The sequence below is a fragment of the Strix aluco genome, chromosome 4, assembly GCF_031877795.1.
Source record: "Strix aluco isolate bStrAlu1 chromosome 4, bStrAlu1.hap1, whole genome shotgun sequence".
NCBI classification, from domain to species: domain Eukaryota; kingdom Metazoa; phylum Chordata; class Aves; order Strigiformes; family Strigidae; genus Strix; species Strix aluco.
In genome coordinates, this window is record NC_133934.1 from 124,187,972 (window position 1) to 124,201,814 (window position 13,843).

Genomic DNA, 13,843 nt, shown 5'->3' on the forward strand with positions numbered 1-13,843 from the left:
TGAGAAGATCATACAAACAAGCAAAACATGCACAGCAATCCTGAGGTTTTTCTTAGTGCCAGGACACTTACTTTTCTGTGTGTTTTGATGCGTTTATATTTCAATCTGGTAAAGTGGATTTTTCTCCTCATTCTGTGATAGCTTAGCTGAGTTTTTCTCCTTACTTCATTTCTGTGGCACTCCAAAGTCACCTAAGATGAAACCTTATGTCTGAATTGATACAGACAGCCATTATGGATGTGTACACAAAGAAATTGAAAAGTTCCCTGACTGACTATTTCATGAGTGGTCCCCTTCAGTTTTGACTGAAAATAATGAAAAGAGTTCAAATAAATGGAATTATTCTTTTCCAACAATGTCTACAATGTGCTACAAGTTTCCCACACTTGGAAGCAGGTACATTTTGGATAGCTCATGACCCACAGAGAGGCAGATGACAGGAACAGCTTACAAGTGATATGGCTGCAGGGATAGCTGGCTGCTTCCTTGTAAAATTGTAAGTTTATCAAACAAGAATTTTTTATCGTTGCTGATTCTATACGTTGGTACCCTGGAGAAGCTCACAGTGTTGTCATATCTGTATATTTGTATGCATTCACTCACATGAAGTCTATACGTGGAACAGATCACAGTTTACACCAGATATAGACAGGTACTGGGCAAAGGGAAATGCAGAGAGATTTTTAAGGTATTGCCATGTGACCCAATAAGCCTGTGACATTTCATTTGTGTTGTTGTCTGCATGATATAGAGGATTATGTTTTACATCTGAACTGGAGCTGGCTAAGAGCATCCACTTGGGCAATAACCTCGGCTCAGCTGATGTTAAACCTGGCCATGCTCCAAGTGACTTGTCCTTCTGTCATTGTGGGAATCAATGGCAGTGCCAGGGACTGGCTCTGGAGCCCCCCCCCGTTCCCTTCCTCCCCACCCCCATTGAGACATGGCTCCCTAACGCTCTCACCTTACCCCTGATTTTGGATAGCACTTGTGGCAGTAGCAGCCATGTCTTTGTGTCACAACAAAGCTCCTTCATGCATGAGTGGCCCTGTGAAGAACAGTTAAAGACATGGTCCTGGTGAAGGACACAGCAGTATATGGAGGCAGGTGCTGAGCAGAAGGAATGGGAGTGTGAGGAGAGATGAAACGTCCATGAATGTGTAAGGCAGAGGGGGAGAAGACAGGATAGACCTGTGAATTTATCAGTAGCAGAGGTGGGTGCAGGAAAGATGTTGTTTGAAGGTGGGAATATCAGAGTTTCAAACTTAAAATGACAGGCAGAGATTTCATAGCTGTCTGAGCAGTGCTGTCAAGCTGGGGTGACTGCAGAGGTGGGGGATAGTGATGGAGGTTCCAGCCCCTGGGTCCTGATTGACCCACAGAGACTATGGGGGAAGCCACAGCAGGATTTAGGCATGGCTTAAACATGTGAAGCAAAGTGTTGCAGTCAGAAAACTTGGTGTAGGACCTTTAGAAATAAGAATCCTGTTTTGTGTTGTAGGACACAGGTGCAGAAGTGTTTTTCCAGAAGGAACTATTTCCTGGAGTGCAAGTAAACACTGAATATCTTGAAGAGGAACAAAAGGTCAATGAGCTGAAAAAAGAAGTGTCTGAACTGGATATTGTGCTTATAAATGAACAACTAAAAGAGCTGGAGGTATGGAAATTGCAAAGCCATTCCTCATTGTTAATGTAGTGAGACACTTACAAAATTATTATTCACTTGGGTAGAACAAAATTATTGCATATAGTCTTACGTGATGTTTGACTGCATGATTAGTCAATTTGTCTACCAGGTAATCTACAAGCACTGTGACTTAATGCAAGTATGTCCATGTAAATACCATTTTTTGTACTGCTCTTCTGGAGTGCAGTAGTGGATACACCTATGATTGAGCCTGTGCTTCCATGAGGTGCACAGGCATGCGTGTTCATTTGCATGTGAATGAGCAAGCATGTGTTTGTAGATGTATCAGTACTTAACTGTATTTTGTGTTGAAAGCTGCAAGTGTTTCAGATCCTCTTTTAATCCCCTCTCTGTGGTGGGCTTGATTGTAGAATTTACAAAGTGAACTGGAAACATGGAAAGCAAAATCTTTGTGTCATAGTCAAGAAGCCTTTCCCAATACAACAGTATCAAACAGAGCAGAGCTGCAAACCACAGAGCCTGCGGTGCCCTGCTGGGACAGGCTGCTTCAAGAACTAGATGCTGTTAAGGCAGTGAAGCAACAACAGTGCTGTTTAATTAATGAGTACCAGAAAAATCTTTCTGCTGCGCAGTCCTCAATGAAAAATTTGTCAACAGAAAAAGACAACATAAAAATGTAAGTATAGTTCAGGGTTTCTGTTAATAGGTTGCAGAACAAATATGGTCCTGGACTGAACTTTGTGCCATACTTCAGTAATGCTCAGACAAGAATACGGTGTTTTATCCATCTCATTAATGTTAGGTAGCAAGAGAAGTCTCATAGGTTTGTAAGTTTAAACAGAAGCATTTCTGGTAGTTCTCTGCTATTCTTCAGCAACATCTACTCTTTTTGCTTTTTAGGCAAACAAAGAAATGGTTGCTGTGCTAAAAAAGTATGTAAAAGCCATATTAAAATATTTTTACAAAAATATGGCAGATGTGAAATATTAACTTTTTTTAAAGGACTCATCAGTTCTAATTTTTTTTCTGAGGGAGATATCTCATTACTCTGAAAATTAACCTTATTTGGTAGGAAGAATTATATGGCAATGAATAAATACAGTACCAATTCAGAAGTAACCAATGCACACAAAATATTTAGTACCTTTTATGGATTAGCTTTCAAAACATGGAACTAACCTATCGGTCACAATAATGTATCACAATAATTTGAAAATCTTTAAAATAATTTATAACATTGTTAATTTACAGCAAAGAGATTTAAAAAAAAGTTGAATAAAAATCTAACTGCTAAGTGTATTTTAGATGGGAATTTCAAAATATGCCTGGAAAGAAAAAATTAGTAGATCAATTCCTCGAAATTAACCTTGAATGAATGAGAAATTTTGAAATTTTTCTTATAACTAGGTTTTATCTACACTGTAAATCAGAAATTGTCACACAGTGTTGTTAAATCACTTAGAGATAACACTATTGTTGATTTTTAAAATTTTACTTATTGTAACTTTAAATGGAGGCCACATTCCTTTAAGAAATGACACATTCTATATTATATATACTCCAATTTTAGAGAATATACATTAGAATATACCTTTCCTGCAGAGATATCTAGAAATAATGAATGCTGTACAGATAAGCAAGAATAATGATACTGCAACAGTGGTTAGGAAAATTGTGAGAGAACACTGAGAGATACATGTGATTAAGTGAATAAAATGAGGGAATCATTTTCTAAACAGTGAAATTCTTTTTTAAAAACGTGCCCATGTTTAGGAGAAATTTAGGGTTTTTTTAAACGCTACTCATCTTTTTGGCAGGGGTCCTATGAACAACACGGTTCTTCTGGAGAAAATTAAGGCATGCATAGAGTCCTTACGAAAAGAAAGAGATGTCTTAAACCAGTTGAAAACTCAGCAAGAAAGTTTATCTCAGCATTTAACATGCATGGATAAAGTGTTAACCGAAAGCCAAATGAGGCAACTGGAGCAATGGTGGCAACACATGGAACAAACAGTACAAAAGAAACATGATCAAGTTGTGGCAGAAATTGATGAATTTAACCTGCTTATGAATAAAGCACAGGATATTCAGAGACTTATACAAGAACAGTATTTACAAGCAGAGTTCTATTCCTCAGCTGCAGGAAAAGTCAGATACCCTGTGCTTTGGACCACAGAGCTACAGGACATTAAACACGGTCTTTCTCTATTAAAAAGAAGGATTGAACTGCAGATGAAAAGAATTTGGAGTGATCAAGAGAAGGTAGCTTTGGAGAACTCTATACACGATTTGCAGAGTAAATTGGAAGCATTATCAGCACAACAAGCTCCTCGAGAGGATGTTCAGATCACTGGTCCTGCTGTGATGAAACATGAAATGGTTAAGAGGCTGAAAGAAAATATTGCATGGGTCAAAGATTCACTGTCCGCTCTTGATCAGAAAGCAGCACTTTTCCCCAGTGATGTTAAATCACAGATCAGAAGTTGTCAGCTTATGAACACAGAAGTTCTAAACAGAGAGCCTGTGATTGTATCACTGGATTATGGGCTCCAGCACATCATTCCCAGCTTGAAGCCAGAGGAGATCTCTGATATGACTTTCCTTTTGCAAGCATTGCAGAATTCATACAAGGCTCTTGTTTTAAAATCAGCTCAAAGATTACAGCACCTAGAGCTCCAGCTGGAGGAGAGGCAAAGACTTATTGCAGAAGTAGAAAAAGTTCACTGTCAGCTTCAAAATGCTGAGATGCTTGCGAGGCCTGACACGAACCAAACCAGCACATGGTCAGAATTAATCAATCAACAAGCCATTTTAAAGGAGATTTTAAAGGACATACAAGAAATAGAAGGGCTTATCTCATCCCACTGTAAAGAGACTCAGGTCACAGCTGGGGAACTGAGCCTGTCTGAACAACTATTTTTGATTGATCAGTTAAGAAGTCTGAAGAATAGAGCAAGGAAGACACAGAGACAAATTCAGAGTAAACTTCATGAAGTAGAAAAAAAGATAGCTGTCTACAGAGAGTTTACTGAAGGAATAACTTCATTGCAGCAAGATCTTAATGATGTACAGTATGGTGAAATGAATCTGAAAGAAGATGAATTATTAGGAGCCAAGCAGGAAGTGAAGGATAAATGCAAAGCACTTAAAGAAAAAGTATTAGCTTTTCAGTCCAATTTGTCACAAATAATGAAGTACAAAGAAATCTTTGAATGTGTAGGTCTAAGATGGGACTCATCGCAGCTGGATGAATTGCAAACTAAATTTCTTAAAATTAAAAATAAAATTAAAGGGAAGATAATACGCTTTGATAATGTTGTTAGGGAATGTGATAAGATTCAGGCATTGCTAAATGAAATCCAGACTCTGACATCCACTGTAAAAAAAGAAGCTAACATCCTAAATGATAGCTCTAGCTCTTCTCCTGCTGAGAATCTTATATCTGCACAGATTCAGTTTCAGACAGTTCAACAAATCTTGTACTTAACCCAGGAGGTAGCAAATCAAATAAACAAAAATGAGGTCTTTGATACACCATTCAAAGAATCTAAGAGGAAAGAAATAAAGAGCCTGGAGAAAGATGTTGAGAAATTGAATCAGTTTCTTCAAAACTTGGTCTCTGGTCTCCAGTGTGTAAACAAGGAAGATATCCAGAGTGAAGTAGAGCATATATTCCACATCATAAAGCGTATTCAATTAGAGCTCCAGCAGCCACTTCTGATAGACATAAAAGTAATGCAGTATGAAAAGATACGATGGGAAGCAATTCAGAATATGATGCAAGCAAAGTTTTCTGCTCTTAAATGTATAATGGAAAAAGAGGGTGAAAACCAGGAAGAAAAATCTCTTGCTGCTGGTATAGAAGCAAAATTAGAGACACTGCGAGATCATGAGAAACAACTGAAGACAGACATTGCTGCCCGTGTTGTAAGTATATTTAATAAGAGTAAGGTATGGCCATATGTCTTTTCCCTATAATTAGATTAGGTGTCTGTGACTGTAGCATTTATATTTTCATGACTTATATCCTCCTTTTATTCTAATAACTGAATTGGCCCACCATCGTCTCTGCATTGGTGGTGGGAATCATGATAAGAAACTAAGGATACAAAGAAATCAGTTGTATTCAGTTTGATTATAATCAAGCAGTGGGGATTAGCACAAGAAAATAAGGGTAAAGGGGAGGAAGGAAAAGGTTTTCTTGAAATATTGAGCTGAAGAGAGGCTGGGTGCAATTGTCCTGGGATTATTATTGGGACTGATTTTATATAACACTTTCAATAGTGACGATGATGAAAAAAACAGAAGTTCCTTGTTTCTACAGTAAAGAAAAAGTTTACCAGTTGGGAATGATCAAGGAGAGTAAAGCACAGGTCAAACCAATGTGATCAGGCCTCAGGAAGGTGAGCAAAGGAAAGGCAACCGGCATCCAAGGCTTTAACACAAGTATATGAGGCATTGCTAAGGCATTGCTGGAGTACGGACCCAGTTCTTGATGGCTTTGTCAGGAAAGGTCCACTCAAACTGGAACAGATGCTGTTAGAGGGGTGAGGAATGTTGAGGGCAGTTAATAAAACTGTATTTACTCAACCTGGTAAACTGAGGACAAGTGGGAAATCTAACTAAGAAATGTAATTAGGCTGGAGGTAGACTTAATGGATGGAAAGAGACTGCTGAAGCTAAAGGGCAGTGTTAATACAAGGAGAAAGAGTTAGCGAATAAATTTGCTGGAAACCAAAAGAGTGGTAACCTTCATAGCAGAGAGGTTCTGGAACTGTGTCCTGGTCAAGAAGACCTGTGCCCTGACTGCCCAAGAGATCAGTGGATACAAATGAGGAAATATGAGGTAGTAGCTAATAACAGAGGGAGGGACTCAGCATCCCTGATGGACTTATGGTCCTGCTGCCAGGTTTCCTGGTTTGCTGTGCTTCACCTTCACTGTTTCAGTATTGTGTGGGAAGCACAGTGCCAAAGTTCCTCTGCCCTGTGGGAATCCAAGAGCTGGCAAAGTCACACATCATTCTGTGTATAAATACATATAAGAAGAGGGTTTAGCGAGAAGAAGTTTGGCAAGTCGTAGTGGAGGTATTCCCTGGAGCCAAATAAAGCATCAATGTGTGGGCTCTCCTTGTCTGAGCACGACGTATACTTCCATGTCCCTAACGGATCTTATGGCTCTTGTGTCCTGCCATCCTTCTCTCTGGACTTCTTCAGTATTGGCTGTTCCCTCATAACCCCAGTTCCTATGCTTGAAGGCAATCAATCCATAGGTTACAGCACAGCTCTGTCACTACCTAGGTAGCAGAGTGCATTTGCTATGTGTCCTCCCTCACCTCCCGGGCCAATTCTGGGAGTGTTGGTCTCAAAGACAGCCAAGTGTGAAATTCTGAAAAGACCATGTGGTGATCCAGAGGAGCACAACAGTCTTTCTTGATTGTTCATTTGTCTTTCTAACACTTTCAGAGTGCTCTGGAGGAAGCATGTAAGACTGGTGAGCTTTATACCAAGGCTGTTCAGGAGGCTGCCAGCTTCCTCGAGGACTATGAAGCTCAAGTCCAATCTGCTGCAGCAGAGCTTGGTAGCCCAGAGGGGGTCTGTCAAACCCCACAATGGAAACAAGAAGAGTTCAACTCTGCAAAGGCTAAAATGGAAAACCTGTATTCCAAACTCAAAAACCTAGTGAAACCAGAAGACAAAATATGTCTGGAAAATACTTTAACAGAAGTAGTCAATAGAAGTTTGACATTAAGGGAGAAGGCTCAAAGAAAGGAAGCTGATGAGCAGAGGTAGGTTTAAGAGATCTTCCTAGATCATGTTCCTTATTATGAGAAATTTGACTGATGATAAATGCAGTGTTGTTTCTGCTCTGACAGAGCCAGTTAATTCAGCAGAAAGAAATGTAAGCATTTCTGTTGTTCCCAGATGTAACTGTAATGGAAGGAAAATTACCATACAATAAACATATTGCTGACACTTTACAATGCAATAATTTTTAGTATATTTCAGAAAGTATGTATGGGACTTGACTGAGGGTCATAGTGTGCCCGAATCAGAAGAAAGCACATTTCCACAGTCTCTAGTTCAGTGCTGGTGCAAGTTAGAATAGTTTTCAGAGGGGCCCTAATGCGTGACTTCCATAGGCTATTCTGATGTCTTGAGAAAGTAAAGACCAAACAAGATGCAGGCCATAGCGTCTTTCCTTTGAATATAGGTGTGGAAGAGACCTGAAGGGCCTACAGATACAGATACTTCTTCTGTTTCAGGTACAGAAAGAGTGGGAGATAAAGGATTTTTAAATAACTTGCTCATGATCCAGTGCTTCTGGTTCTATTGAGCCTAACCTTAAAATCTGCTTTTATAATCAAAGAAACATATTACTTTAAAGACTTTGGTAATAGAAAAGAGATGATAAGATATAGAAATAAGAAATTAGAATTGTACAGACCACACATTGTAGGGACAGATAGAATGCATGTTACAAACTGGGAACTAATTTTTGGGAAAGTCTGAGGAGAATGGAGACCTAGATCAAGACATGCAATTCTTTTGAGCAGCTCCACGGTTAATATATGGACATACATACCTATATTTCTTTACCTCTGGGGCATCTCTAAAGTATCTCGGGTATCAGACTGAAGTGTGTAACAAATGCTGACTGAAGTGTGTAACAAATGCTAACTGAAGATAACTCGCAAAATAGTGAGCATTACTAGTTCAGAAGATTATTTTTTTTATATTCTAGTGGGCATTATGGTTGGAGAGAGGAGCAACAACAACAAATTTTAATTGGTCTATTGATTGTTTTTTACAGGTATTTTGAAAAATACAAAAGCTACACGAAAACCAAAGATAAGGTGTGTAATCATCTTAACAAACTGGAAAAGATGCTTAGACAGTCTTTGTCTCAAATACCAATGTCTTATAAAGAAGCTTTGGAGCACTTAGAAGAAAGCAAGGTAAGAGAGGCTCTGAAGAACTTGAAAAGCTCATGCAAAACTGTGGTGCAGCTATGCACACCATATGATATCATAGCAGAAAGAAGTGAAATACTTTATCCTGTGTTTATGTATGTATAAAACCACAGAATATATTTATGTACCTATAAAAAGACCGGATTATACTAGACTGTGTAAAATGAGTACATCTTATTGCTGTAGAAATCAAACATTATCTGTGCTTAAGATAGCATTGCATTTCTCTTCAGATTCCTCGTTGCTTCTTTGCAGGACCAGGACTGATCAGATTTCTAACATTGCTGTTATTTTCCCTCAGAAGTGAAAATCAGAGAATTTCCAGTTTCCCCACCCAGGACTCTCTTGTTGTCTCCCCGCCAGACCTCTGCTATAATCAACCTCCTTGCTGTCATCTCTTTTAGTACTCACCATATTACAGGCTTGTCATTTCATATATCTGTAACTCCTGCTCATTTCTCTTCCCTTCCAAATAACCAGAAAGAAGTAAGAACAACCTAGTTGCCTGGGCACAATGTTCTTCTGTTTTGTTTTTCTCCACAGTCTTAGCCAACAGAACTCTCTCATTGCAATTGTATTCAACCAGCTCAGTGGAGTGATTGCCATTTTATTAGAGGATCTTCTAAATCGTGTTACTGAATGCTTCATTAACACTTTGGACTGTATTGTTTTATTTATTTACTTGTTTATTTTTCCTGTAAGATTTTAGTCTCCAACATTGACTCGGCTGAAGATGATCTTGTGAAGCTGAGGCAGGTCTCTGGAGAGCTGATGAGATTGTGCAGGAGAAGTGACAGGGCACTGGTCAGGACTGTAACAGTGCTGTGGGAAAATTGGCTGGGTTTGCTTGAGGCAGCGAAAGGGCTGGAAATTAACTGTGAAGAACTAAAGCAGGAGTGGAAATTCATCAATGAAGAGGTGAGTTGCTCAACAAACTGTAAGTTTTGGGGAATGTAGGGATGGGGCCCTCAGTAAAATGGCATGTAAGGGGCTGACATCAGTGCAGAACATCGTTTCCCACCCACTGATCAGCCAGTTATCCCCAGCTTTTCTTGAACCTGGAGTCAAAAATTATGAGGATATTTATAATACAAATTCTCTGAACACGGAACAACTCTGTGTGTGGTTATGTGCTTTGTTAGAGCAAACATGAACATTTTGGCACACTTCAGAAGTTCAAGTTCTCTGGCTATGTAATTCCCAGTACTTAGTCATGCATATGAGTAAATGAATAATGTAACTGAAGGTGATGGAATAAAAAAGCACTTTATCTCATGCTTTGACATGCTGTTTACTTAGCTGGAACGAGAAACAATAATTCTCGATAAGCTCCAGGAAGAACAGCCAGAAAGTCTTAAAGAGAAAGAAAAGGCCACCAGAGAGGAACTGGTAGAATTACTAGATTTTGTGAACTCATTTGAGGAAAACATCAACCAGCAACAGCTCCTCTTACTCTTACTGCTTCACCGAATAAGAAACATCCTGAATATATCTGAAAATACAGAGGCAGAAGCTGCCCTTCCTGCCTTATGTGAGATAAAGGCCATGCAGGATCGCTGTAAAAAGTAAGTGGTGTGAAATTTCTGTTGAAGATAGAACATAGGACTACTTATAAGCACAGTGTTTTATTGGGTATTAAAGAGTATATGAAAGCTGTAATGCACTTAAAATGATAGTGAATGCCCTACTGGGGCAGACCAATGCTCCATCTAACCCACCTGCTGTCTTCAGCATGGGCATTGAGAGGTAGTAGTTGGGAGAAGACCTGAGCCTGGCCACATCGTGTGTGGGCTGCAATTTGTGTTCAAATGTAGAAGGAATCAGAAGGGATGACAGTTGATTTTGGAGCCTCCAAGCTCTTGTGAACTTGAATGAGATATGTGGGTCTTCCACTCTTAGGAAAATCAGACCTTGTGCTTTTTGCAACAATGCAACTTTTGCCTTACTAAGTGAGTGCCTCTGTTTAAAATTTGCCTCAAATATTTTTTGCAAATCTTTGATTGTACTCGCCCTTCTCCACGCCTGCTTTTTGACTTGGAAATCTTTGTGAACGTCATTTGCTCTGCCAGCATTTTCAGACTCTGAGAACCTGAGCTCTGTTTGCTGTTTAAATATTCACGCTATCTGATTTGGTCTACCAAACATACTTTGTTTAGCAATATCTGAAGACTCATTTTTGAAGAAACTGAGACAATAAATGACAGAAACTCAGAAATTTAGTTACAGAAAATAATATTAAAATACAGACAAATGTGGTTCTGCATATATATTTTAAAAATATCTGTATTAAGCATGCTCATTGATTACTCTTTCTTAGTGTAGAGTCTAACACTTAATATATTCTTGCTGGAAACCTTTCACAGGTTGTATGAAAAGTCTCAAGACCATAAGGATTCTGTACAAGCTGAGATTCAGGAGAGGAACAAGATCACTGAAGAAATAAGTGCTGTGAAAAATGCATTACAGAACGCTGCATCTGTGTTATTACAAGATACAACAAGAAAAGCAGGACAACTGGAGGTTGGTAAAGGCTCTGTTATCGTATGGGGACATTCGGAATATGTTCTCTTTTATGCTGGGGTTTGAACTTGCTCCAAATAAAATTAGTGGCAAAGTATATGCGTATGCATATTGACTTAAAGAGAATGAATCTAGCTCAGCAGAATATGACTGGCCCTGCCATGCCCTTGGTTTGCCTTCCTCTCCCTCTATGTAGTCCAGTTAGCAGCCCTAGAAGTCTTTCCAGATTGCAGAGAGATTCACAGCAAGTTGCATGCCTTTTAGGAAGGGCTGCTTGGTGTACGTCCTGCACCTCTTCCCCCTCTGCGTACCTAGCCAGGGCAGCTTCCGGTGCTCTAGATTTGATGTCCCACATCAGGGGGTTAATCTGGCAAATGCCTTTTAGAAATTAAATTGTGATCAAGACCACAGTCTCCACCAGCAGCCACCAGTGCTCTGCAACAACCTGGTGTATACATTTCTATAATTTCAGTATATTTGTGTTATCCTTCTTTGAATTCTTGACTTTATGAAATGGTATTATTCCTACCACTTCCTGAAAGTGGGTTTATTTATTATTTTAATTATATTTGTTTCAATTTAGTCTTATTGTTCTTTATAGTACTAAATTTCAAAATCTTGATCAAAAATTTATTTTTAATTATATTTAATCGAGTTATTTTTTAAATGTAGAACTTTATAATCTGTTTATTCTAGCCTACTAAGGTCTATTACAAATTTGGGCTCTCTGCTGAGTCTTGTATAAAAACTATTTGGGGGTCCCCACCACATATTTTCTTTAGAAGATGGATGCTTGAAGCTGGCAAGCGGTTAGGAAAAGTACAGAAATCAAAGACCATGGTGACAGATATGAATATTTTCATAGGGGTTAGCATGAGAGAGAAACGTTAACTACATCTTGAGGAAGTTCTGAAAACCTATGAGCCAACATTACTGTGGTGAAACCTTGTGGATTTGTCTGAAAGGAATGGTTTTCTATTTAAAATTACTTAGAAGTAGAATTTAGAGTTGGGTCTGCTCTTTTTCTGAGTTCTTTGTGTCCCGGAGGAAATGTTACCACTGCAGGTGCTTGATGCCTGCTCTTTTCCCTCACATCCAAACTCTGAGCACTTAAACTCACCCAAAAGTGAGTTTAGACCTCGTTCCTGTTCCTGACAGCAATCGGGACAAGCAAATGTTAGCAGCAATCCCATGAAATTATTTCCTTGTAGCAGTATGTCACAGCAGGCCTGTTCCTTTTGAGAAGATTCACCTGAAAGGACTAAAAATTCCTTAATTTTACCTAATGTAAACACCAGGAAGCCAAAATCTGCAGGGCAATTTCACCCCTACTTCCAAAAAAAACCTAGTTTCTATAAAATCTATAGCATTATTCAGGCCTCCATTGCATTTATTGAATGGAAATGCCTATTTCACTTCCAGGTGACAAATCTAGGTTATTCGGGAGGCAAAGTTTTAACTCATCAACATAGATGAATATCCGAAGGGGAAGTGACATCATCTAGTCTCTTAGGAAAAAAATTGGGGCAGTTTTGACAATCTGCTTTCCAGCTAAATAATTTGTGAAATGTGAACATGCATTTATATACAGAAACCAGTTTGCAGAGACATGCTTTGTTTTGGAGGCTAATGTTGTAAGTAATTCTTGCAAATTCAAGTCAGGGAATTTATAAACTTCCATAAATGTTGGCACAATCTTAATTGGGCCATTCAACAACAACAGCCTTCTCTACGGTAGAATGAGGCACACAGCTGTTTCATGGTTTTGAGTTTTTTAATATCAGACTGACTTGTTGTGGGATGACAGGAAACAAATCAGTCTCAGACTCTTATATATTTCTTCTGGGCACTGTATTTGTGTGAGGGAAAATCCCAAGTGAAGACAGGAGTTAATGGATTACCATTACACATGATTGAAAAAGAAAAGGATGTTAACCTTAATGTCTTTCATTGCCTGGTAGGAGGTTTAGATCATTTTCCCCAATAACTTGAATTAACATTTGAGTTTCACAAACAGCTGAGCATTGGGAAAAGGAACCATAAAGCAAACAAACAGAACTTTCCAACTTGAAATTCTAGAAAACCTTCAAAACAAATGAGTTTCTTCATTCTTTCTGTAAGAGGACTTAGATCGGATTTTATTTCTAGGCCACGGGCTGTAGACAGTTGTTCAAGTTTCTTTTACCTCATAAAACCTACATTCTTCATGCAGAACTGGAAACTACTGTTTTGAAAGAAGCCTGCTGTCCTGCTCTGCGTAATTGCCTGAAAGCAGACACTTCAGCTTGAAACCTGTTGCTTTTTGTGGCCTTTGTGTTGTTTATAATAATGAAGGAATGAACGTTGGCTATTAAACATCTTTCAAAGAGAAAATGCACTTTTCACTAAAGGGGGAGCACAAAGGTTAACATTTAATCATAGGAGCACTTCAAATGATTACATTGCTGTACCTGTCAATAAATATCAGTGCGTCAGTTGCCTGACATGGAGTAGTATCAAGTTTAATTAATTCTTACAGATTGAAAAGCATCATTTGATTAAATGAGTGAGTATTTCTCAAAGTTAATCTGATTGCAGAGGTAGTCAAATTAGGTTTGATATCACAAAAACAACTTTACCAAATCATAATCTTGGTAGGAAATATAAACCACAATATGTATGTATGTATATATATACATATGTATGTATACACACATGCACGTGC

At 38.7% G+C, this 13,843-nt stretch overlaps 1 protein-coding gene across 7 annotated transcripts in view; it reads left to right on the top strand.

Annotated features, from left to right (window-relative positions):
* SYNE2 (spectrin repeat containing nuclear envelope protein 2) overlaps window positions 1-13,843 on the top strand; it is a 195,470-nt gene that overhangs the window by 81,743 nt on the left and 99,884 nt on the right. For all 7 annotated transcript variants that reach the window (XR_012622862.1, XM_074820953.1, XM_074820954.1 and 4 more), the window contains 8 exons: window positions 1,502-1,657; window positions 2,059-2,324; window positions 3,466-5,575; window positions 7,112-7,434; window positions 8,460-8,604; window positions 9,322-9,537; window positions 9,919-10,184; window positions 10,983-11,139. Coding sequence is in view for 6 of the 7 variants with exons in the window: in XM_074820953.1 (XP_074677054.1) it covers window positions 1,502-1,657; window positions 2,059-2,324; window positions 3,466-5,575; window positions 7,112-7,434; window positions 8,460-8,604; window positions 9,322-9,537; window positions 9,919-10,184; window positions 10,983-11,139 (3,639 nt within the window). In the remaining variant the exon portion in view is untranslated. The remainder of the gene's footprint in view (window positions 1-1,501; window positions 1,658-2,058; window positions 2,325-3,465; window positions 5,576-7,111; window positions 7,435-8,459; window positions 8,605-9,321; window positions 9,538-9,918; window positions 10,185-10,982; window positions 11,140-13,843) is intronic.